Genomic DNA, 24,690 nt, shown 5'->3' on the forward strand with positions numbered 1-24,690 from the left:
TTGTCTCCCATAGTTGAGGTCTACCTATGATGTAAATTACAGACGCCTCTCATCTTTTAAAGTGGTGGAACTTGCACTATTGCTGACTGACTAAATACTTTTTTGCCCCACTGTATATATATATATATATATATATATATATATATATATATATATATATATATATATATATATATATATATATAGTATATACCATCCATAAACTGGATCAGGGCTCCCCCCTCTAGCCTGGAGTGTGAACATGTTGTATGCTTGTGATACCTGATAAGAAGAATCCTTCATCGCTTCCAAGCATGACATCACTCTCCCCGTGAGGAAAGCAATGCCAATGTGACAACCAGGACCCTGGGGTGTCACACTTCTATTAACAGAGCTTTTTTTTTTGCAGGATGAGTTGACGCTTTCCATTTTGTCATTTTGGTGTTTAAATGGCCTTCTTATAGCTTTTTATATCATATTTTTCGGCTGTGATTTCATTTTTGGGGTAACTTTTTTATGTAATTGTTCCATTTGTATTAAAACTATATTATAATTAAATAATCAAGGAAATCCATGTATTCCAGGTCTGTTTCAGGTCAGTGAGGATAACCATGTATATGACACGCTTGGTGATCTTCATCAGAATCTATCCTGTGGCGATTATAGGTGTGAAATCTGGTTTACTTCCCAGTCAGATCTTACTGTGGGAGAATATGACATTCAGAAGCTACTGCCTATTCTACTTTTGTCAGCTGACAGAAATACTGGTTGTGGTGAATGCCAAATCTTTGATGGTCCCAATTCATATAACATCAAAATTCCCTTATCAACAAAAGGACAATTTTGTAAGTGTGAAAATAAAGAAAGTTATACACTGGAGCAGATCTTACAAGACCCAGGTTTAAGTAAAAGCAACTTCACATGCAAAAATATTGGCACCGGAGTATATAAACTTTGTCCTGAATATGAAATCAACACAATTATGCAAAGTAAGTTAACGATTCATTACTTTATGTTGGATATTACAAGTTGTACATGTACCTTGCATTTTAATTGAACTCTTTTAACTGAACTCCTTCCTTATGATCTCAGTGCCCCTTATAGGATAAAACCTTTCAATACTCCCGTCCTGCAGCAGCAAAGGTCCTGAAATGTTGGCGCTTCTATTCTTGAGGGGTCATGTGACATTATTGTGCAACATGACTTCTGCAGCCAATCAGTGTCCGCTGATCAGCTGCAACCCCTCAGAATTCTGTCAGAGCAAGTATCAATTACATTTATTTTATATGGGGCACTGAAGTGATTAAGCAGTGGATATCAAGTCGTGGACCACTCCTTTAATTCAAAAGTAACCAGGTCCCTCAGAGCTTATAGACTGCTACCATAACCTTTATTTAGATATTTCAGTAATATCTGAAGTTGTATAAAACACTAAACACATCTGTGCGCAACCCTCTTATATTGTGCAGCTTCCTGTATGCAAATATATTCGGTGTTGTAAAGCGGCATGTCTGGGCACAGAAGCTGCAGTCATGCCCCGTGAGCATGACTGACATTCCATGCATTGAATAGTCTTCTCCCTGATGTGTTTGTTGCCTAAAGGCCCTGTCTCACATAGCGAGATCGCTAGCGAGATCGCTGCTGAGTCACTAGTTTTGTGACGCAACAGCGACCTCAGTAGCGATCTCGCTATGTGTGACACGTACCAGCGATCAGGCCCCTGCTGCGAGATCGCTGGTCGTGACGGAATGGCCTGGACCTTTTTTTGGTCGTTGAGGTCCCGCTGACATCGCTGAATCGGTGTGTGTGACACCGATCCAGCGATGTCTTCACTGGTAACCAGGGTAAACATCGGGTTACTAAGCGCAGGGCCGCGCTTAGTAACCCGATGTTTACCCTGGTTACCAGCGTAAATGTAAAAAAAAAAAAAACAGTACATACTCACCATCTGATGTCCGTCAGGTCCCTTGGCATCTGCTTCCTGCTCTGACTGCCGCCGTAAAGTGAGAGCACAGCAGTGACATCACCGCTGCGCTCTGCTCTCACTGTACGGCACTCAGAGCAGGAAGTAGACGGCAAGGGACCTGACGGGCAACAGATGGTGAGTATGTACTGTTTGTTTTTTTTTGGTAACCAGGGTAAACATCGGGTTACTAAGCGTGGCCCTGCGCTTAGTAACCCGATGTTTACCCTGGTTACCCGGGTGCTGCAGGGGGACTTCGGCATCGTTGAAGACAGTTTCAACGATGCCGAAGTCGTTCCCCTGATCGTTGGTCGCTGGAGAGAGCTGTCTGTGTGACAGCTCCCCAGCGACCACACAGCGACAAAACAGCGACGCTGCAGCGATCAGCATCGTTGTCTGTATCGCTGCAGCGTCGCTGTGTGAGACGGGGCCTTAACTGTGCAAAAGACCCCCGGCTGTACATGGACTGTCAATTAGATCTACTGGGGAGTGACCGCACCTGTTGATCCAGGACCAGTCCCAGGTGCCTGGTTTCTCTTTACCCTCCAGTTGTCATTAGAACTGTCCTGGTGTAATTCCAATGCTCCCGGTCAATGATGCACAGTGCAGTCCCTCTCAGCTATCTTCACAGGTGTGCTCTGGGTTTTATTTAGAATGGAGCTGCTTTTTTGAGGTGTGATATCATGGAAAGAGCTGGATCCTCCCTTATTATAATGCAGAGAGCTCATACCAGGACTATAACTAAGAGGAGCAATGTACTGCAGGATGGGTCTGTGTATATGTAGAATACCAGTAGGTGCGTAGGATGCAGTGACACACAGGAGGCAGAGCAAAGGTTAACAGGTTCTTTATATAAAACAGTGATAGTACAAGTGGGGGGGGGGTGAAGGAAATGAACTTGCGGATAGGGAAAAGTCAAATGCAGAAGATAACAGGTTAACTTATCAGTCTCTGTGCACTGGAGGAAGGTGGCTGGATGATCCCTCTGTGGCGCCGCAGGGGGCGCGAGATGTCTCCAATCCAGTCTTGCAGAAGGGCGATGCACTGTCTCCTTGTGGTGATGAGTCCTCTGGGTTCTTCGGCACGTGATCTCCTGATCCGGGCACACTGTGGGGTAGAGATGAAAGTCGGCGGCACAGTGGAAGAAGCAGAAAGTTCAGTTGACAAGGCTGCAGCAGAATCACACAGTCCAGCGGACACAGACACGGTCTGGTCTTCAGTAGGCACCGCAAGAATGGGACTAAGCGGTGCCTCTGCGGTGGTAATCGGAGCCAAGTTAGGCACTCTATCCTGGTCACTATCTGGTGCGAATGTCTCTCTGGGCTGAGGGTAGCAGGAGTCAGCAGTCTTGCTAGCCTGGAATACAGGCACAGCTAGCTGGCTTGATAGGGTGTCAACCGTCTCACTGCTCACAAGCTCATTCCCAGCCAAATGTCCTGTCTTCCCGCTCACACCACTATTTAATTTGGACTCGCCCCCACCAGTCAGGTGTTCAGAACTGTGGCAGTCAGGAACCTCTTCCCCCTGGAATATTGGTGACAGTCCCGAAAGTTCCAGCCCAGACACGCAAGAGGGACCATTGACTCGGTACACCTCCTTACACTCCCCCATTCTTGTTGCTCGCCATTCCACGGGCGAGACTATTCGAGGAGAGCGTGACTGTTTTTTTTTCTCCCGTGTGATTTGTTGCCAGACAAAATTCTCTTGGTCATAGCGATTGGGGTTTTTGCCGGCCATTGTTCGTTCGGAGCATCTCAGATTGGGATAAGTAGTGGAGTTCTCCTGTGAGATAGATTCCAGCTGTGGAGAGAGGGCCATGGGTGAGCCTGTACCCTTCAATTCCAATCCTTAGGAACTTAATCTTTCTTCCCCTTCTTCCTCCCCTTCTTCCATTGGCATATGGTTCACCTCAGGGGCCTCGGGCTCTTCATCTGTTTGAACCGGGTTTTTAGATAAGCAAGGTCGTAGCATATTCCGGTGAAGAGTTTGAGTCTTTTCTCTCAAGCTGGACTTCGTACACCGGCCCCTCAGGACTAATTCTCCTCTTTACTTGATGCGGGTCTTTCTTCCAATGATTGTCAAGTTTATCCCGAGGATGCTTCAACTGTACTAAGACACAGTCTCCTATTTGAAACTCCATCGCCCTGGGAGGGGTCTTTTCTGCATGTTCCAACTCCCATAATCTAGTCTGGACCAACCAATGTAAAGTTTGCAGATGAAGCTGATGCTCCCAAACCCAGGAGGACACCCCCGTCCGTGGATTGTCCTCTTCTGAGTCCAATGCCATTTTGGTGATCCCTTTTCCTTCTCGGCTGAACAGGAGGGAGGAAGGTGTATATCCCGCGATTTGATGTAGTCGATTATTATATACCCACACCAGTTCAGAAACGTACTCTGGCCACCGGGCCTTCCGATCATTCTATAGAGTTCTTAGCATCTGAATCAGTGTACAGTTATATCGTTCACAGGCACTATTACCTTGAGGATGGTACGGTGTGGTGCGGGACTTGTCAATCTGGTACAGGCGATGAAATTCATCTATTACTCTTCCCAAGATACAAGCTACCTGATCGGAGTGAATTCTCTTCAGACACCCGTAGGGTTGAATGAAGTTCTAAAAACTTGCATACGCAGCACTCAGCAGTCTGATCCTGAGTCGGAGTCACCACGGAAAATTTTGTGAAGTGATCCACCACTACCAGACAATGTTCATAGCTTTCATGGGCTGGGCCGATGGTCAAATAGTCTATTGTCAAGAGTTCCAGAGGAGCGGAGGTTACAATGGACTGAACGGGAATTTTCTGCTCTGGCGGCTTAGCCAGTTCACATGTCGGGCACATTCTACAGGCCTCGTCCACTTTCGTCTTCAACTAGGGGTGGAAGATGAACTGTTGTAGCCATTAGAAGGTTTTCTCTGAACCAAAGTGGTCTCCTTGCTCGTGTGCAGCGACAGCAATCTCAGACATTGACGTTGTTGGAACGAGGACTTGCCAGGTCTCAATCGGCTCAGTTCACAGTTACGTTTTCCAATATAATAAGCCCTTCTTCAACCATAGCTGTTTCCATTGTCGTAGGATCCGCAACATCTCCGGGGACAAAGTACTTCTTTCTGGCGAGCTAAGGAGTGTATGAGAAGCCACACACTGTCTCAACAAAGCCAGTTCACTATCTTCCTGTTGAAGCTGAACCCACCCATCTTGAATTTGTCCCAGTATGCCGTTTTGGACTGAGGAATGTATCTGTCCCTACGTTGCCACCACCGTCCTGGTGGACCTCCGAAATCTAGGGACCTCATCATCTTCTAGCTCTTTGTCTCTGTCCTGCTGGGGTCTAGTACTCTTCCTTCTTTACAGGGCATCGGCGTGGGTATTTTTTGACCCCCTTTTGTAGGCAATCTTATAGCGGAATTTTGCCATTTTGGCTACCCATTGCTGTTCCAAGGCCCCCAGTCTTGCATTCTCCAAGTGCACAAGTGGGTTATTATCCATACTCACCCTCACCTCGGAGCCAGACAAATATTCCATGAAACTCTCCGTCATAGCCTACACCAACACCATCAGCTCCAACTTGAGAGAACTGTAATTGTCCAGATTGCATTCGGAATCGTGAAGGGACCGACTTGCATAAGCAATCACCCTCTCTCTTCCGTCCTGCATCTTTGACAACACGGCCCCAAGTCCCAGCAGACTCCCGTCAGTGTGGAGAATAAACGGTTGTGAGAAATCAGCATAAGCCAGGATAGTAACTTCGGTGAGTGCCTTTTTGATCTTGAAAGGCCTCTTCTTGGGACTCCTTCCAGCGGATCTTCCAGTTCTTGGCACCCGAGGGTACATTTTTCGATAGCTCCTGTAAGGGCTTTGCCCGTCGAGCGAAGTTCTAAACAAACTGCCTGTAATATCCGGTCAATCCCAGGAACTCCCAAACATCCTTCACAGTCTCTGGAGCAGGCCAGTCTTGAATCATGGTGGCCTTCTCTCTGGCATGGGTCCGTCGAGAGGGAGTCAACTGTCTCACAGCTCATAAGTTCATTGCCAGCCATATGTCCCATCTTCCCACTCAAACCACTATTTAAGTCAGACCCGCACCAACCAGTCAGGTGTTCAGAACTGTGGCAGTCAGGAACCTCTTCCCCCTGGAATATTGGTGACAGTCCCGACAGTTCCGGCCCAGACACGCAAGAGGGACCGTTGACTCGGTACACCTCCCTACATATATGTAAGGGGTTGAGAGCCTTACCCCTTTAAGTCCCCATGCTGCTACTGTATATGTATATTTATACTGTATTATCAATGTATATTTTATGTTGCTGGACCATGTATTTAATAGGGACAGCACAGTTTGGGTTATGACCACTAGATGGGGACATAGAGGTCGCTAATCTGTATATAGTACTGTAAGAGTTAACTGTAGGAGGGGTTAGCTGGTAATAAGTCAGGAAGGACTTCCTGTATTAGTCGGTCGGGGACCAGGCCCCTTAGTGCTCGGGTGGGCTATATGCCCGAGCTGCTAGATAACCTCATAACGTTCAAGCATGTGCCCAGCCATCCAGGGTCCATAGAGAAGAGCATAGTACAGCAGATCCTATAGTAGAGGAAGGAGGGAAGCAGAGGAAGATAAAGAGGTCACCGTAAAAGTGTACAGGCAGGTCGCTCCAGAAAGTGGCGGATAGCTTCGTGGGCTTAATCTCTGATGTCCAGGGTGAAACGGACAGATGGATGCTCCATCGTAGTGACACTTTACAGGGAGGATACTGAGGGGTTGTATCATCTGTGATTGAAATGATGGATGTGCTGTGTCCTGAAGTAAATAAATTTGTTTAGTTGAGAGTTGCCCTAGACACTGTCTCTATTCATTGGGATCCAGAAGCAGCTGCTCGCCTGCGAAGCAAAGGGGACACTAACAGCACAGTGAGTACTGAGCACAAGATGCAATATAAGGAATACATTTTTCCTGTAAAGAGAGGCCAGGGTATCAGACACCTGAAGGGATCAGCCACGACTACAGCCCTGGCCTACCTTTGCATATACAGAGGCTGAATAGAGAGATAGTCTGTAGGATGTGGCTGTATACAAAGTTGGTGAGAGTAATGATGTAATCCAGGATGAGACTGTATATACAGGGACTGCGAGGAGTGGTGAGTCACTGACATTATAAAGAGACTGATAGGAATGATATATTGCAGGGTGGGAATGTACAAATAGGGGCTGAGAGGATTGAAATACTGCAGGATTTGTCTGTGTATACAGAAGGCTGAAATATGTGATTGCAATTGGAACTATCCTGTATTTTCAGTGCTCCAGGTTAATCATTCACACTGCATTCTCTCTCAGATGTCTTCATGTCAGTACATCTGTGTTCTGAGTTTTGTCTAGATTAGAACTGCTGCTTTGAGGCATGATGTCATGGAAAGGGGCAGAGCCTCATTCATTATTGTGCATTGAGCTAATACCAGAAAGCAACGGTGTGCGGAGTGATGTTCTCCAGGAATGGGCTGTCAATGGAATGGCAGAATGCAAAGATACAGGTGCTTCTCACAAAATTAATATATCATCAAAAAGTTAATTTATTTCAGTTCTTCAATACAAAAAGTGAAACTCATATTATATAGTCATTACAAACAGAGTGAACAATTTGAAGTTTTTATTTCTGTTATTTTTGATGATTATGGCTTAGAGCCAATGAGAACCCAAAATTCATTATCTCAGTAAATTAGAATAATTAACAAAAAACATCTGCAAAGGCTTCCTAATTGTTTAAAAAGGTCCATTAGTCTGTTTCAGTAGACTCCATAATCATGGGGAAGACTGCTGACTTGACTGTCCAGAAGGCAGTCATTGACACACTCCACAAGGAGGGTAAGCCACAAAAGGTCATTGCTAAAAAAGATGGCTGTTCACAGAGTGCTGTGTCCAAGCATATTAATGGAAAGTTGAAGTGTGGTAGAATAAGGTGCACAAGCTACTGGAATAACCAAAGCCTTGAAAGGATTGTTAAGAAAAGGCCATTCAAAAATTTGAGGGAGATTCACAAGGAGTAGACTGCTGCTGGAGTCATTGCTTCAAGAGTGACCACACACAGATGTATCCAGGACATGGGCTACAAGTGTCACATTCCTTGTGTCAAGCCACTCATGACCAATAGACAACGCCAGAAGCATCTAACCTGGGCCAAGGAGAAAAAGAACTGGACTGTTGCCCAGTGGTCCAAGGTGTTGTTTTCAGATGTAAGTACCTTTTTTCATTTCATTTGAAAATCATGGTCCCAGAGTCTGGGGTAAGAGTGGAGAATCACACAATCCAAGCTGCTTGAGGTCTGGTGTGAAGTTTCCACAATCAGTGATGGTTTGGGGCGCCATGTCATCTGCTGGTGTAGGTCCACTGTGTTTTGTCAAGACCAAAGTCAGCGCAGCCATCTACCAAGAAATTTTAGAGCACTTCATGCTTCCCTCTGCTGACAAGCTTTTTGGAGTTGGAAATTTCATTCTCCAGCAGAACTTGGCACCTGTCCACACTGCCAAAAGTACCAATACCTGGTTTACAAACAACAGTATTACTTGCTTGATTGGCCAGCAGAGTCTATGGGGTATTGTCAAGAGGAAAATGAGAGACACCAGACCCAACAATGCAGATGAGCTGAAGGCTGCTACTAAAGCAACCTGGGCTTCCATCACACCTCAGCAGTGCCACAGTCTGACCGCCTCCATTCCATGCCGCATTGATGCAGTTATTGATGCGAAAGGAGTCCCGACCAAGTATTGAGTGCATTTACTGAACATACATTTCAGTAGGCCAACATTTTGAATTTAAAATCATTTTTCAAGCTGGTGTTATAAAGTACCTCTGTGACATCAGCTCTGCTATAAACCAGCTAATAATGATGTAAATCTACACAGATTTGAGAAATATGGCAGAAGATAAAAAATCAATCAGGCATGCCACTTTTCAGGAGCCTAGACAGAAGTATAACGTGCATGCTACATGTAGACTAGTTTGATGATAACTTAGAGAATTGGGGTTATTCAAGAGCACATAGGAAAAGTTGATAGATCTGTAGCAGTGAAGAAAAATACAAGGGCTGCTGGGAAATTTAGTTTTAGCATTGTAAGAATGGGACCACCCACTGGATACACAAAGAGTCAGAAAAAGATGAAAAGAGAATCAAAGGTGCAAGAAAGAAATGTTACGTCGGGTTTAATTTATATGTTAATAGTAAGCATTTACTATGATTTGTGAAAAATAATGCAATTGTGGGAATGAACCTTTAATCGATGTCCCTCATTGGGCAGTAGCACCCATTTGGCTCTTTCCCAAATACTGAAGAAAATATTAGGAGAATATATTAATGCACATCACTGCTTTAGTTTTATTTGTGAATGTATTTCTGTTACTTATATAGCACCAACATATTCTGTAGAACCATACAGAGACTGTGTAACCATTCACATCAGTCCATATTCAAAATTAGTCACAAAATGTAAAATGTTGTAGGAAGCAGATTTACCTGTATTTTTTGGATGACATAGGCAGATCTGCACAAGCGCATTGAGATTTAACTTGCTTACCCACAGACTTAAAATTAGAGACAGTAAACATTTTTAAAACATCAGCGATTGTATTACTCTGTGCACTTCTTTCTAAAAACAAACAGACCAAAGCAACATATTTTATTGCACGTGCCATGTATTTAGCAAACTAATCACATTTGCCAGAATTAGAAGAAACAATTGTATTTTTTTTGTCCAAAAATTGGCCCGCTCTTGTCCGTAGGCTATGTTTGGTATTGCAGACTACCTCCATTTAAATACTTTTTTCTCCATTAACTGTCTGAGGTGTATGTATGATCCTATTGAACTAACACTTGTTTTTCTACACCTCAGTGAGAAAAGGATTTGTGAAGATGCCATCAAGTCTAGAAGTTGATGTTGTTGACATCACTGATCACTGTGGAAATGTCACATTTGTCCAGCCTTTGTCCTTGACAGAGATTTTTCATCATCAAGAGAAATTTCCTGTTGTGGCAGAAATTCTGGACACAGCAGAAGTTCATCATTTGGTAAAAAATGACACTTACTCAGCTTTACAAAAAGGACAGAAAATTATAATTTGCAGAAAAATTGTATCAAAGAAAGTTCTTGCCACAGGCAATAAAGGCAAGACCACCAAATTCTTTTATATTGATGATTCATACAGAGGGAAATTTCGTCAAAGACCAAGGGAGTTTGCTTCCATTTTTGATCTATGGACTAAAGCCCTAGAAGGAACTAAACTTAAAGTTGTAGTGACCCAGGATTGTGATAGTAGTGATGAAAACATTCCTTCCCTGTGTATCGGAGATCATTTACAGGTTTTGTATCATACAAAAACTGTCCTAACAACCTCAAAGGGACCACAAGACACTGATGTCCTAGTTTGTGAAAAAATCACAGATGATGATGATGATGATGATGATGATGATGAAGATGCACCAGAGGAAGTCATTCTCCCTACATATATGCAGGGGAGATTTGTTGAAGAAATTAAAGATACTAAAAAATACAATTTATCCAGTTTAATACAGAAACTTCAGTTGCCTTGTGATGTTAAGGTTGTTACAAAAGACAGATCTATGTCAAATGATCCTTTGGTATCATTTCCTTCTATTAGACTAGAAGAGATTGTGGAAGAGTCTGCACTATTGGTTTCATTGTATGACACTGATTCTGAGTGCTTTGAGTTGCCAATTAAATACCTCAACATTTCTTTGGTTTTACTGGAGGAAACAGTGTCACTACCTGCTGGGCTAACCATTTCCACAAAAGTAGAAGAACTTACTGAGTGCTTCTATTACAGCCTGAGAAAGGACCTGCTAAGCCTACAACTTCCCCCTCCTAGACCTCCAAAGAGATTAGTGAAAACTGAGGAAAAAATACAACATAACAAGCCTGTGGAGACAGAAAAAAAAGTTCTTTCAAAACTGAAGGTACCATATTTTTATGTCGATCGGTGACTTCTCCTTGCAATTGAACCATCATATTGTATCATGTGTCCTTGAGGAAGCACTCCAAGTATTTTTATTCATTAAATGTGTGTATATGTATGAAATGTAGTGTGAGTTTATTAACCCCTTTCTGATATTAGACATACTATCCCATCGAGGTGACCTGGGACTTAATTCCCAGGGACGGGATAGTACGTCATAGGTGATCGGCCGCGCTCTCGGAGGGAGCGCGGCCGATCGCCGCCGTGTGTCAGCTGATTATTACAGCTAACATCCGGCACTATATGCCAGGAGTGGTCATGGACCGCTCCTGGCATATTAACCCCCAGAACACTGCGATCAAACATGATCGCAGTGTTCCGGCGGCATAGGGAAGCATCGCGTAGGGACGGTGCTCCCTGCGTGCTTCCCTGAGACCCTCGGAACAACGCGATGTGATCGCATTGTTCCGAGGGTCTCCTTCGGTCTCATCCCTGCAGGCCCTGGATCCAAAATGGCCACGGGGCTCCTTCCAGGTCCTGCCGGGGCGGTGGCTTGCAAGCGCCTGCTCAGAGCAAGCGCTGTTAAGCCAGGAGCCCTGCTTGTCAGATTGCTGACCTGACACAGTACTTTGCAAAGTGTCAGATCAGCGATCTGACACTATAACATGATGTCCCACCCTGGGACAAAGTAAAAAAATAAAATAAAAAAAAATTCCTAAATAAAGAAAAAAAAATTGTTCCAATAAAAACATTTCTTTATCTAAATAAAAAAAATCAATAAAAGTGCACATGTTTAGTATTGCCATGTCCATAACGACCTGACCTATAAAACTGTCCCACTAGTTAACCCCTTCAGTGAACACCGGAAAAAAATATAAAGAGGGGCAAAAAAACGCTTTATTATCATACCGCCGAACAAAAAGTGGAATAACACGCGATCAAAAAGACGGATATAAATAAACATGGTATCGCTGAAAACGTCATCTTGTCCCGCAAAATAAGAGCCACCAAACAGCATCATCAGCGAAAAAATAAAAAAGTTATAGTCCTCAGAATAAAGCTATGCAAAAACTATTATTTTTTCTATAAAATAGTTTTTATCGTATAAAAGCGCCAAAACATAAAAAATGATATAAATTAGGTATTGCTGTAATCTCACTGACCCGTATAATAAAACTGCTTTATCAATTTTACCAAACGCGCAACGGTATAAACGCCCCACCAAAAGAAATTAATGAATTGCTGGTTTTTGGTCATTCTGCCTAACAAAAATCAGAATAAAAAGCGATCAAAAAATGTCACGTGCCCGAAAATGGTACCAATACAAACGTTAACTTGTCCCGCAAAAAACAAGACCTTACATGGCTCTGTGGACCAAAATATGGAAAAATTATAGCTCTCAAAATGTGGAGACACAAAAACTATTTTTTGCAATAAAAAGCATCTTTTAGTGTGTGACTGCTGCCAATCATAAAAATCCGCTATAAAAACCCGCTATAAATAGTAAATCAAACCCCCCTTTATAACCCCTTTAGTTAGTGAAAAATAATTAAATTAAAAAAATTGTATTTATTTCCATTTTCCCATTAGGCTTAGGGTTGGGGCTAAAGTTAGGGATAGAGTTTGGGGCTAAAGTTAGGGTTACGGCTACAGTTAGGGTTGGGTTTTGGATTACATTTACAGTTGGGATTAGGGTTGGGATTAGGGTTAGGGGTGTGTTGGGGTTAGGGGTGTGTTGGGATTAAGGTTAGGGGCGTGTTCAGGTTAGGGGTGTGGTTAGGCTTATGGTTAGGGTTGGGATTAGGGTTAGAGTTAGAATTGGGGGTTTCCACTGTTTAGGCACATCAGGGGCTCTCCAAACGCGACATGGTGTCCGATCTCAATTCCAGCCAATTCTGTGTTGAAAAAGTGAAACAATGCTACTTCCCTTACGAGCTCTCCCGTGCGCCCACCAGGGGTTTACCCCAACATATGTGGTATCAGCGTACTCAGGACAAATTGGACAACTATTGGGGTCCAATTTCTCTCGGTACCCTTGGAAAAATAACAAATTGGGGGCTAAAAATAATTTTTGTTGGAAAAAAAGATTTTTTCATCTTCACGGCTCTGCGTTATAAACTGTAGTGAAACACTTGGGGGTTCAAAGTTCTCATAACACATCTAGATGAGTTCCTTGGGGGGGTCTAGTTTCCAATATGGGGTCACTTGTGGGGAGTTTCTACTGTTTAGGTACATCAGGGGCTCTGCAAATGCAACGTGATGCCTGTAGACCAATCCATCTAAGTCTGCATTCCAAACAGCACTCCTTCCCTTCCGAGCTCTGCCATGCGCCCAAACGGTGGTTTCCCCCCACATATGGGTCATCAGCGTACTCTGAACTAATTGGACAACAACTTTTGGGGTCCAATTTCTCCTGTTACCCTTGGGAAAATACAAAACTGGGGACTAAAAAATTATTTTTGTGGAAAAAAACTGTTTTTATTTTCATGGCTCTGCGTTATAAACTGTAGTGAAGCACTTGGGGGTTCAAAGTTCTCACAACACATCTAGATAAGTTCCTTAGGGGGTCTACTTTTCAAAACGGTGTCACTTGTGGGGGGTTTCCACTGTTTAGGCACATCAGTGGCTCTGAAAACGCGACATGACATCCTATCTGAATTCCTGTAAATTTTGCATTGAAAAGTCAAACGGCGCTCTTTCCCTTCCGAGCTCTGCCATGCGCCCAAGCAGTGGTTTACCCCCACATGTGGGATATCAGCGTACTCCGGACAAATTGCACAACAACTTTTGGTGTTCAATTTCTTCTGTTACCTTTGGAAAAATAAAAAATTGGGGGCGAAAAGATCATTTTTGTCAAAAAATATGATTATTTATTTTTACGGCTCTACATTATAAACTTCTGTGAAGCACTTGGTGGGTCAAAGTGCTCATAACACATCTAGATAAGTTTCTTAGGGGGTTTACTTTCCAAAATGGTGTCACTTGTGGGGGGTTTCAATGTTTAGGCACATCAGGGGCTCTCCAAACGCGACATGGTGTCCTATCTCAATTCCAGTCAATTTTGCATTGAAAAGTCAAACGGCGCTCTTTATCTTCCGAGCTCTGCCATGCACCCAAACAGTGGTTTACCCCCACATATGGGGTATCAGTGTACTGAGGACAAATTGTACAACAACTTTTGTGGTCCAATTTCTCCTGGTACCCTTGGTAAAATAAAACAAATTGGAGCTGAATTAAATTTTTTGTGAAAGAAAGTTAAATGTTAATTTTTTTTTAAACATTCCAAAAATACCTGTGAAACACCTGAAGGGTTAATAAACTTCTTGAATGTGGTTTTTAGCACCTTGAGGGGTGCAGTTTTTAGAATTTTGTCACACTTGAGTATTTTCTATCATATAGACCCCTCAAAGTTACTTCAAATGTGATGTAGTCCCTAAAAAAAATGGTGTTGAAAAAATAAGAAATTGCTTGTAAAATTTTAACCCTTATAACTCCCTAACAAAAAAAAATGTTGGTTCCAAAATTGTGCTGATGTAAAGTAGACATGTGGAAATCTTACTTATTAAGTATTTTGTGTGCCATATTTCTGTGATTCAAGGGCATAAAAATTCAAAGTTGGAAAATTGCGAAATTTTCAAAATTTTCGCCAAATTTCCATTTTTTTCACAAATAAACGCAGGTAATATCAAATAAATTTTACCACTATCATGAAGTACTATATGTCATGAGAAAACATTGTCAGAATCCTTAGGATCCGTTGAAGCTTTCCAGAGTTATAACCTTATAAAAGGACAGTGGTCAGAATTCTAAAAATTGGCCCGGTCATTAACATGCAAACCACCCTTGGGGGTAAAGGGGTTAAACTCACCTACCACTGTGTTCGTCTCTGCTTCTTAGTGACGTCACCGCAATTGCGACTAGCCGGCTCCCTCTATGCTCTGTGTGTTAGAAATCTTTTTCCCAATGTAAGTATATACTACATAGTTTTACATTGTAAAGGCTACAGTCTGCAGAGCGGTAACGTCAACGAAAAGAGGAAAAGAGCGGCGCCAGAGAAAGCAGTGGTAGGTGAGCACAGTAATACACCCACTACATAACATGCATATACACACACTTTTATTGAATAAAAAACTTAATGGGAGTGCTTCTTTAATTCAAACTGTTCTGTAACATTCTTTCTATACTGAGCTTATCAGCACAATGTATTTAACTACATGGGTTAATTTTGTTAGTTACCAGTCAGCATTTATAATATCAAATACAAAAATAATGGTAATTTTTTCAGAGAGAAAAAAAATGTTGCAAGCAGCACTGAACTAAACACTGATAATATTGTTAAGAAAGGGTTAAAATGTTCATTTCATGACAATAAGAATATAAAAATAGTGATGAAGTCTAATATGTGGGATCCTAACAGTGTCTAATATTCTCTCCATTAGCATTCCTCTCCATATCACAATCTTAGCCAGGGGTGGATTAAGGGTAGCCAGGGCCCTGGGCTGTTCAGACACTGTGGGCTCCCCGGTCATGTGACGGTGTCATGCAACGGGGTCATCATATACCTGAACCAGATTATTCCAGAAAAATAGTTGCTGTGTGAAGCTATAACCTGTGAAATGTTAAGTCCTTCTCAGTCCCTGGCTTACTAGAGGTAGGGATCCGAGTGAAATGACACGCAGCACAAAAGGTTGTGTGATCATATACAGGGGAAGCCCAGGAGCACGTCTGACTCACTGGACTCTACCCCTCCTTTATATAGAAAAGAGTCATACATTTACAGACATGCGCACAAGCGCTCATATTTCACATCCTTTTACAAAAACAGTCTATACTAGAGATAAGGTACAGTTTCTGGTATGTAGGTAAAAGGTTACAATGTCAAGAAGGAATGCGTCCATAAAAGGAAATGTCAACTTTGCTTAAGTTTCCTGATATAAGCCAGATGTCTCAGGAGAAAGACACAATGGATTCTTTCAGTCTGATCTCCACAATTCCCCCCTTTGACATATTCTTTTTTTATTACCACAGGGCCAAAGACAAAGCCTTTATTTTTGGTATTACACATGCACACACTTATATTATTAATAAGAGAATCAAATCTAGTATTAATTCTTCTATCGCAAATTATTTTCTTCTTTAGCAGTATACTAAAATATAAAATCAAAAATTAGTACGGTAATATTAATTAGAATCACTAGAGGATAACATAAGAATAAAGAAAAAAAAAAAAAAATTTATACTCTTGCATCTATTACACAAAGTTTATCTGTGCATACTGAGATACCCTTGAGCACAATCTGGAATAGTACGTATATGACTACAATAATCATAACTATATGTATTATGCTCTGCATAATCCCAGCAACCCACCCACCGATTCCTCTGAACCAGTTGGCTGGGTTAAGAAAAGAAAAGGTATCTGACCACCAGCTATCCTTATTCTGGTCATTATCTTTGTCATACTGATCTCTGAGTCGTTGTACGTCCTTTAATTTAAATGTCATACTCATAGTACTATTCGGGTCTATATAATGACAGCAGGTGGGTCCGATGATTTGACACATACCCCCTTGTGAGGCAGTTAGGTAATCCAATACCAGGGTATGTTGGTTGACGACTATTATAAGCTGATTCTGTACAGCTATACTAGTGTTTAGTATATCCAATATATCCCAGATCTGATCATCTAAATAATCCGTGGCTCTAACTAATTTATCCCACATTTGTGTTAACATAGGATAAATAAAAATGGTACTAGCAATTTTGTTAGGAATTCCCATTTGTACTATATGTGGCCTCCCCGAGGGACGTGGTGAGTTATCTGCAGCTCTTTTATATAGTGTGTGCTTGGGCACGGCTTGCATATTCACTTGTTTATTTGAAATTATGAATGTAGCTGGGGTTAGGCGTCCTAATGTACAAGTACCCTTTATACCTACGGGAAGCCATTTATATGCTCCTTCTCCGCATATCCAAAATGTACCTTCAGGCAGATCCCATAGAGCTGAGTGCTGCAATACCAATCTGTGAGCCAAATCCACAAATCTAGATACATCCTGAAGCATACACCAAGAGGGTTTTTGTCCCAAGGGGCTACAGTACCCGGCTGCGGGATTTCCACATACAGGCATTCCATTGACATACTCATCAGATTCATTACAAACCAGGTTCCCCGGTTTGCTTGTACAATCGCTTGCATTACCTTGAGGGAACAACTCAGAATGTTCCCAATTTCTATTGTGTATGTATCTTTCCAATACTACAGGTTTGAAAGCATCAGAGGGATCGGCGGTTGTACTGAAACTGAGCTGTAGATTTTCAGTGGGGACCTGTCCTAGATCAGTTAATCCAGTCTTATTCCTAGGTACCCATTTTCCTCCATTAAATGCTAAATATTGTAGACGTGTACTAGTCCCTGAAAGATTACCCTGCCACCAAGGAAATTCTACCCATCCCACAATTGGTATGGCGATTGTAGTATTCCACAGCCTAGCATTACCAGTTTGGTTGTTGGCCAGGTTGTCTGAACAATTAGGCCAAGCGAATATTTCTTCTGCTGATACGGGAACTGCTAGAAAAGGTATACTTATGGCTGATACCGGTGAATGGGTACAGATCCAACAATCTGTCAGGGTTTGTGTATTGTTTAACAAGTCATGCACTAATTTTTTATGATGTTGTACGAATCTATTGTTCAAAGGGGCTAGAGAATTCAGTCTATCCCATGCCTCCGTTGAGGTTATCATTATTAACATCAATATCATGAGTTTATACTGCTTTTTTTGCAATGGCTTGCATGTATCCATGATGCCTTTCCTTCAAGCTTGACTGATGTAGGTGTTGTCAACAGGACTTGGAAGGGTCCGTCAAACCTTGGTTCTAGAGCCTTTCTGGTGTGTCTTTTTACATAGACTTGATCACCTGGTTCCAACTTGTGACTTCCTTCTGTGTTGTCAGGATCTGGAAGGGAAGCAAAAACTTGTGCATGCACCTTAGTTAATTGTTTCTGAAGATTTTGCACATAAGAAGTCAATGACTCAATATTTAACACAAGCTGCTGTGGAAAATAACATCCTAAATTGGCAGTCCTGCCAAACAAAATTTCATATGGAGACAGTTTAGTCTTACCCCTTGGGGTATTGTGTATTGAGTAAAGGGCCAGTGGAAGGCATTCTGTCCAAGGCTTTCCTGTTTCAGCCATGGCTTTCTGTATTTTTAATTTTAAAGTTCCATTCATGCGTTCCACCTTACCAGAACTTTGAGGATGGTACGGAGTGTGTAACTGACTTTCAACACCCAACATTTTCAGTACATTTTGAAATATTTCTCCAGTGAAATGAGTACCCCTATCTGACTCGATCACTTCAGGGAGACCGTAACGGGGTATCAGTTCGGCAACTAGCTTTACAGCAGTGTTTTTAGCTGAAGCCTTCCGAACTGGATAGGCCTCTGGCCACCCTGAGAACATGTCCACACACACCAACACATACTCATACCCATTACTTTTTGGCAGCTGGATAAAGTCTATTTGTAATCGCTGAAACGGATAGAGAGGTCGGACGTGGTGCTTCATAGGGGTCTTTGTTGTCTGTCCGGGATTATGTGCCAGGCATATAACGCATGCAGCACAATAGTCTCTTGCGTAGTTGCCAAAACCTGGAGCCAACCAGACTTGCTTTGCCAGTAGTGTCATTGCATTTGCAGACACATGAGTAGGGTGGTGTAGTCCACCAACTACAATCGGGTACCAGGCTCTAGGTAGACATATTAGTCCATCTTTCTTCCAAATTCCCGCTTGTTCTTCTGCCCCTTCCTTTTTCCACCTGTCCCTCTCCTCTTCTCCTGCATCTTCCTGTGCTTGTCTCAGTCTATCTTCAGTATTTTCTGTGGGATTTACAGTATGAACCTGTTGTAAGGGTTTGACCGCTGCTGCTTTGGCTCCTTTGTCAGCCCTATCATTTCCCCTAGATTCCCTAGTGTCGAGTCTCACATGTGCAGCTACCTTAATTACTGCTACTTCTTTTGTTTCTTGTGCAGCCTCTAAGATCTGTTTGATCAAAGAAGCATGTTTTACAGGTTGTCCTGACGCTGTCATGTAACCTCTAGCTCTCCAGATTACTCCAAAGTCAAACACAATACCATGTGCATACCTAGAATCAGTGTATATATTAGCTGTCTGATTCTCAGCTATTTTTAGCGCTTCGATCAATGCTGTTAGTTCTGCTTCTTGTGCAGACTGTTTTGGTGGAAGTGGTTCTGCTTTGAGAGTTTCAGATTCTGACACAACTGCATACCCTGTATGGAAGTTACCTGTGTCATCTGCAAACCTACTACCGTCTATAAACAGCTCTAAATCTGGATTTTGAAGTGGTGTTTCGGATACATTGGGTAAGCCTGCCGTTTCTTGTAAAATGAGCTCTGTACAATCATGTGTGTCTGTAGGGAAAAAATTTGCATGTGGATCAGTGTCCTTATTCCCCCCTTCAGACTCGAGAGGTAGCAGTGTTGCTAAATTAAGAGTCTGAAGCCTTGCAAATGTGATAGTAGAGGGGAGCAGCAAAGAACACTGTAGCCGCAAATGTCTGGCCATGGAAATGTGTTTTGGTTGGACTTGGTTTAATATCCCATAAACATCATGTGTAGTTTGAACTGTGAGTGGATGCTCTAGGACAATTTCTGATGCTTTGTCCAACAATAGTGAGACAGCAACAACTACACGTACACAGGTTGGCGCTGCTCTAGCTACGGGATCTAACCTTGCTGAAAGATATGCAATTGGTCTTTGTTTCCCTGCATGCTTCTGGGTAAGAACTCCTGTAGCATGAGAATCAACTTCTGCAGCCATAAGCTGAAATGGTTTGGTGTAGTCTGGTAGCCCTAACGCTGGAGCTGAAACAAGGGCATCTTTCAATTGTTGGAACGAAATCTGACCTTCTTTTGTCAACAAATAAGGTTCACTTTTTACACAGTCATACAGTGGTTGCATTAGTTGACTGGCATGTATAATCCATTGTCTACAATGAGACACTATTCCTAAAAATGCTCGTAGCTGTTTATGATTTCTAGGCTCATTCATCTGTCTTATTGCTTCAGTTCTTTGAGGTGTAAGATGCTTTTTACCTTGAGAAATGCAATGACCTAGAAAGACCACTTTGGTCTGACAAACTTGTAGCTTTTGTCTATTCACTTTACACCCTTCTTTTTCTAGAAAACATAGTAAACTTACAGTGGACCTTTCTGCGGTTTCTAGATCTGGGCAGCAAAGTAGTATGTCATCCACATACTGTAAAATTACTACCTGTGGTTCGGGTTCAAACCTTTGAAGAACTGTTTGTAGGGCATTTGAATAAAGAGTAGGGGAGTGTATCATTCCCTGTGGAAGGCGTGTCCACGCCAACTGTTTGCCCTTAAATGTAAATGCAAACAAATGCCAACTATCTTGGTGTAAAGGAACCGAGAAAAATGCATTTGAAAGATCTATTACAGTAAACACTTGAGAACTGGCTGGTATCTGTGATAGTAACGTATGAGGATTGGGTACAACTGGGGTGATTGGATCTAGAACTTTGTTTATTTCTCTTAGATCATGTACCATACGATATTTGGGCATAGAACCCTTATCAAGAGTTCTCTTCTTGACTGGATACAGAGGAGTGTTAGCAGGTGATTGTATCTCTACCAAAACTCCTTTCTCTCTATATCCCTCTATCTGTTTTGTAATCGCTAATTCCTGCTGGGCACTCACAGGGTATTGTCTGAGCTGTGGGAGAACAGTTCCTGGTTGCACAGATAATTTTACAGGAGAAATATGCAAAAATCCCACATCAGTGTCACCCTGTGCCCACAGTGTTTCTGGGATCATTGAGAGGTCTAGATCTGTAGTGTACTCTTTTTCTTCAGTATAATCCTCAAAAGCCTGAATTCTGACATATTGTTCTAATGATTCTGCATCATCAGGGATAGTCAGCATAACTGTGCCATCTTCCCTAAAATTGATGTTAGCTTCTAATTTCTTTAGTACATCAGTTCCTAACAGACATGTTGGGGCACCTCTGGCATACAAAAATCTGGATGCAAAACATTTAGGTCCTAATGAGACCTCTAGGGGCACAGTATATGGCAGTGTTCGAATTACCCCATCATAACCCTCAGCAAAAGTTGTTTGTTCTGAAATATCTTCCGGATTCGGAAGAAAATCTTGATTCAAAATTGAGGAAGTTGCACCTGTATCTATCAAAAATGGAATCTCTCTCCCCCCCACATTCACCTGTATCATAGGTCTTCTAGCTGGTAGGGAAGTTTGTAACACATCGAGTCAATCTGAATCTGGTATGGGACCATCTATGATGGTAGATTTCTGCTGGTTGTCCGTTTGGGGAGGGTTATTTCTGGGAACAAATTTGCCTGACTTTATATCTGCCAACTTCTTCCTGCACTCTCTTTGAAAATGACCTGGCTTTTTTACAGTAGTGGCAAGGAAAATTGTGTCTCACTCTTCCTCCTGTATTAGCTTGTGCTATTCTAACAGGCTTACGATTCTCTCTCATATCCATGGCTATTCCTAAACATCGTTGTTTCACAATATTTGGTTGTTCAATTGTTCTCCAATCTGGAGTAGAGGATTTAAATTTTTCTCTGATTTTCGGATCTAGCCCCTCTATTAATTGTTTTGTAAAAAGTCTCCTTACTGAAGCATCAGTCAAATCCAATCCTTCATCCCTAAAGCTATTTTCTAGTTCTTGACTATATTCTTCAATACTTTGCCCAAATTTCTGCATAATCACACCTGTAGACCCCCTTTCCCTCTGTTTTCCTCTCATGAAAATTATTAATGCCTCTGTGAACTGGGTACCTGATGCTTCTGTCTGTAAGGCACCCCCTTCTGCCACTGGTCTATTGGGCTGTAGGTGTGTCAATAATTCCTGAAAAAAGTCCGGGGGACATTTTCATTCTACATAATTCTTCCCCGTCCGCCCAGACCCCGGCATGAGTCTGCATGATTTGTTGTATGTATTGTGCAAATCGGATAGGATATTGAGTGGGATCAGGCGCATTATGCAGGAGGGACATACCCTCGGCTGGAGACCATGGAAAATACTGTCGGGTCTGATGATATCTAGTTCCCATTACCCCGTCAGCACCAGGTTCCCTAAAGGGTCTTGGTACTACCCTAACAGGGGCAAGTACAGCGCCATATCTAGGTGTACCACAGGCTAGGCAATAATTTCTCCAATCTGGATTTTGTTGTCCACAGTGTGAACATTCCCATCCTCCTACCCCACCAAGATTGGGATACAAGGCTGGAAATTGTTTTCCTCCTTCTGCTCTTCCAGATGGTACAAATGATTGGGCTTTTGGATCTAGGTAAGGTGGCGGGATTATGTCACAACTTTTTCCCTTCCCCATGATCCATTTGGAAGTGTCTGGATCGTACTTCCAATTCTCCTCTTTAGCTGTTTTTGAGACCTCTATCATACAATGTATGATTTCTTCCCACCCATTGTCTTTGATAATTCCACCTCGTTCTTTACTCAGTTTTTCCCATTCTGTACTGAACATAAGTGCTTCTGAAATTCCCAATTTTTCTCTTACCCTTCTAATCTGACTTCTGACTATCTTTCCACATCTTTCCTGTATGATATCTGCTGCTTCCACTTGTCCTAAGACGGTTTTTGTCTGTTTATTTCCCATTTTTCTCTTCAATATTAGCTATTTCTACCCCAGGTGACGTTTGGACAATCACTTACTCTATGGTGATGTCTCGTTGCCTTCTCTCCTAGGGAGCTAAAATATTGAAAGGCTTGTCTGCTCCGTTCTTCCTAACGTGCAGAACGTACTTAAGTGCTATTATGCACGCAAACAGACCCAGCAACACCATACAGATCACAAAACTTTCTGTGTCAGTTAGCATACTTGTCCCAGGCTCATGAAACCGCGTCCTGGGCTCATTCTATCAAACCTTATCCAGAAATGAAGGAGGTTAAGCACTTAATGAGAGTCAAGCATGGGCGGAGGTCTCCCAGAAGGACGCAACCACATGACCCAGTTAGGCTGACGTCCGTGTATAAGGCTTATACCCCAACTATTTCGGCTTATTTTTCTACGCACTTTTGCTCTTCTTTCACAACATACCACAACCTTCACACTGTTCACACACTGCCAGGGACAGGACTCATAAATCTATACAATATGGTAACCCGAGTTTTATAGGTATCTACTCACTACTAGACTAACCCAGCGTGACACGGCTCATAGAGATCTTTCGGATAATACAGGGCAGATAAAAGAGAACTAATAATGTCTCTTACCTGGCCAGGTTTTTCAGTTCATTTGCCGTCCATTATCCCAGATCTCCGTTGTCCGTATCCACAGGTAAATCTCGAGCAAATACTCTCACCTCGAGTCCATGTTCGGTGCACCAAAGAAATGTTAAGTCCTTCTCAGTCCCTGGCTTACTAGAGGTAGGGATCCGAGTGAAATGACACGCAGCACAAAAGGTTGTGTGATCATATACAGGGGAAGCCCAGGAGCACGTCTGACTCACTGGACTCTACCCCTCCTTTATATAGAAAAGAGTCATACATTTACAGACATGCGCACAAGCGCTCATATTTCACATCCTTTTACAAAAACAGTCTATACTAGAGATAAGGTACAGTTTCTGGTATGTAGGTAAAAGGTTACAATGTCAAGAAGGAATGCGTCCATAAAAGGAAATGTCAACTTTGCTTAAGTTTCCTGATATAAGCCAGATGTCTCAGGAGAAAGACACAATGGATTCTTTCAGTCTGATCTCCACACAAGCATCCATTGATCTAGTCAATTTACCCTTCAGTTAGGAGGAAAAAAAACACAATACTATCACCATAAGTGCCAGTATCCACATCTGTACTTAGTATGCAGTGTCTGTGTAGAGTTAATACAGTGATCACTGATGACATTATACACAGGACCTCTGTATATAGTATACAGTGTATAGTGTCAGTGTATAGTTAACACTGACTCACCAGTGATGTCTCTAGGTGAAGTCCTTCATCTTTCATCCAGCACAGACCGCCATCACTTCATCCAGCCAGGACTTGTCTCTGCAGGAAATAACAGTTATCTCGAGCTCCGCTTGCAGAACACATTACTTCATTTTTCCCAACTTCTACATTACACCACATGAAGAAAAAGAGGCGACATAGTGTCACTCTACACAGTAACAGGACCGCCCCCCATTTAAAACAGTGTCCTCAAAAAATAAAATAAATACATCACTGCAGTAATAATATCCCTTAATTAGCCCTTATGGTAATAATAATATCCCCCATCCTGGCCCCGTGTATCTCATTCCTGGCTTCAGCCATATGTTCTCCCATTCTGCCCTCATGAGTATCCAATCTGCCCCATATGATCTCCCCATCCTGACCCATATGATCTCCCCATCCTGCCCCATCAGTCTCCATCATATGCATCCTGCCCCATGATCCTGCACGATCTGTCTCCAATCCTGCCCCCGGTGTCTCCAATCCTGCCCCATGTCTTTCATTCTGTCCGGTGTCTCCAATCATGCCACATATCTACATTCTACCCATGTCTCCAATCCTGCCCCATCTATCTCCAGTCCTGCTCCCAGTGTGTCCAGCATCTCTGCCCCAATGTCCAGCATCTCTGCCCCCAGTGTCCAGCATCTCTGCCCCCAGTGTGTCCAGCATCTCTGCCCCCAGTGTGTCCAGCATATCTGCCCCCAGTGTCCAGTATCTCTGCCCCCAATGTGTCCAGCATCCTGCCCCCAATGTCCAGCATCTC

The 24,690-nt window shown here is 42.6% G+C and overlaps 1 protein-coding gene across 1 annotated transcript in view; it reads left to right on the top strand.

The window, feature by feature from the left end:
• THEMIS2 (thymocyte selection associated family member 2) overlaps nt 1-24,690 on the top strand; it is a 280,303-nt gene that overhangs the window by 156,233 nt on the left and 99,380 nt on the right. The window contains exons 3-4 of the mRNA XM_077295769.1: nt 564-968; nt 9,819-10,900. Of these exons, the coding sequence (XP_077151884.1) occupies nt 564-968; nt 9,819-10,900 (1,487 nt within the window). The remainder of the gene's footprint in view (nt 1-563; nt 969-9,818; nt 10,901-24,690) is intronic.

The sequence above is a fragment of the Ranitomeya variabilis genome, chromosome 3, assembly GCF_051348905.1.
Source record: "Ranitomeya variabilis isolate aRanVar5 chromosome 3, aRanVar5.hap1, whole genome shotgun sequence".
In the NCBI taxonomy this organism is placed as follows: Eukaryota; Metazoa; Chordata; class Amphibia; order Anura; family Dendrobatidae; genus Ranitomeya; species Ranitomeya variabilis.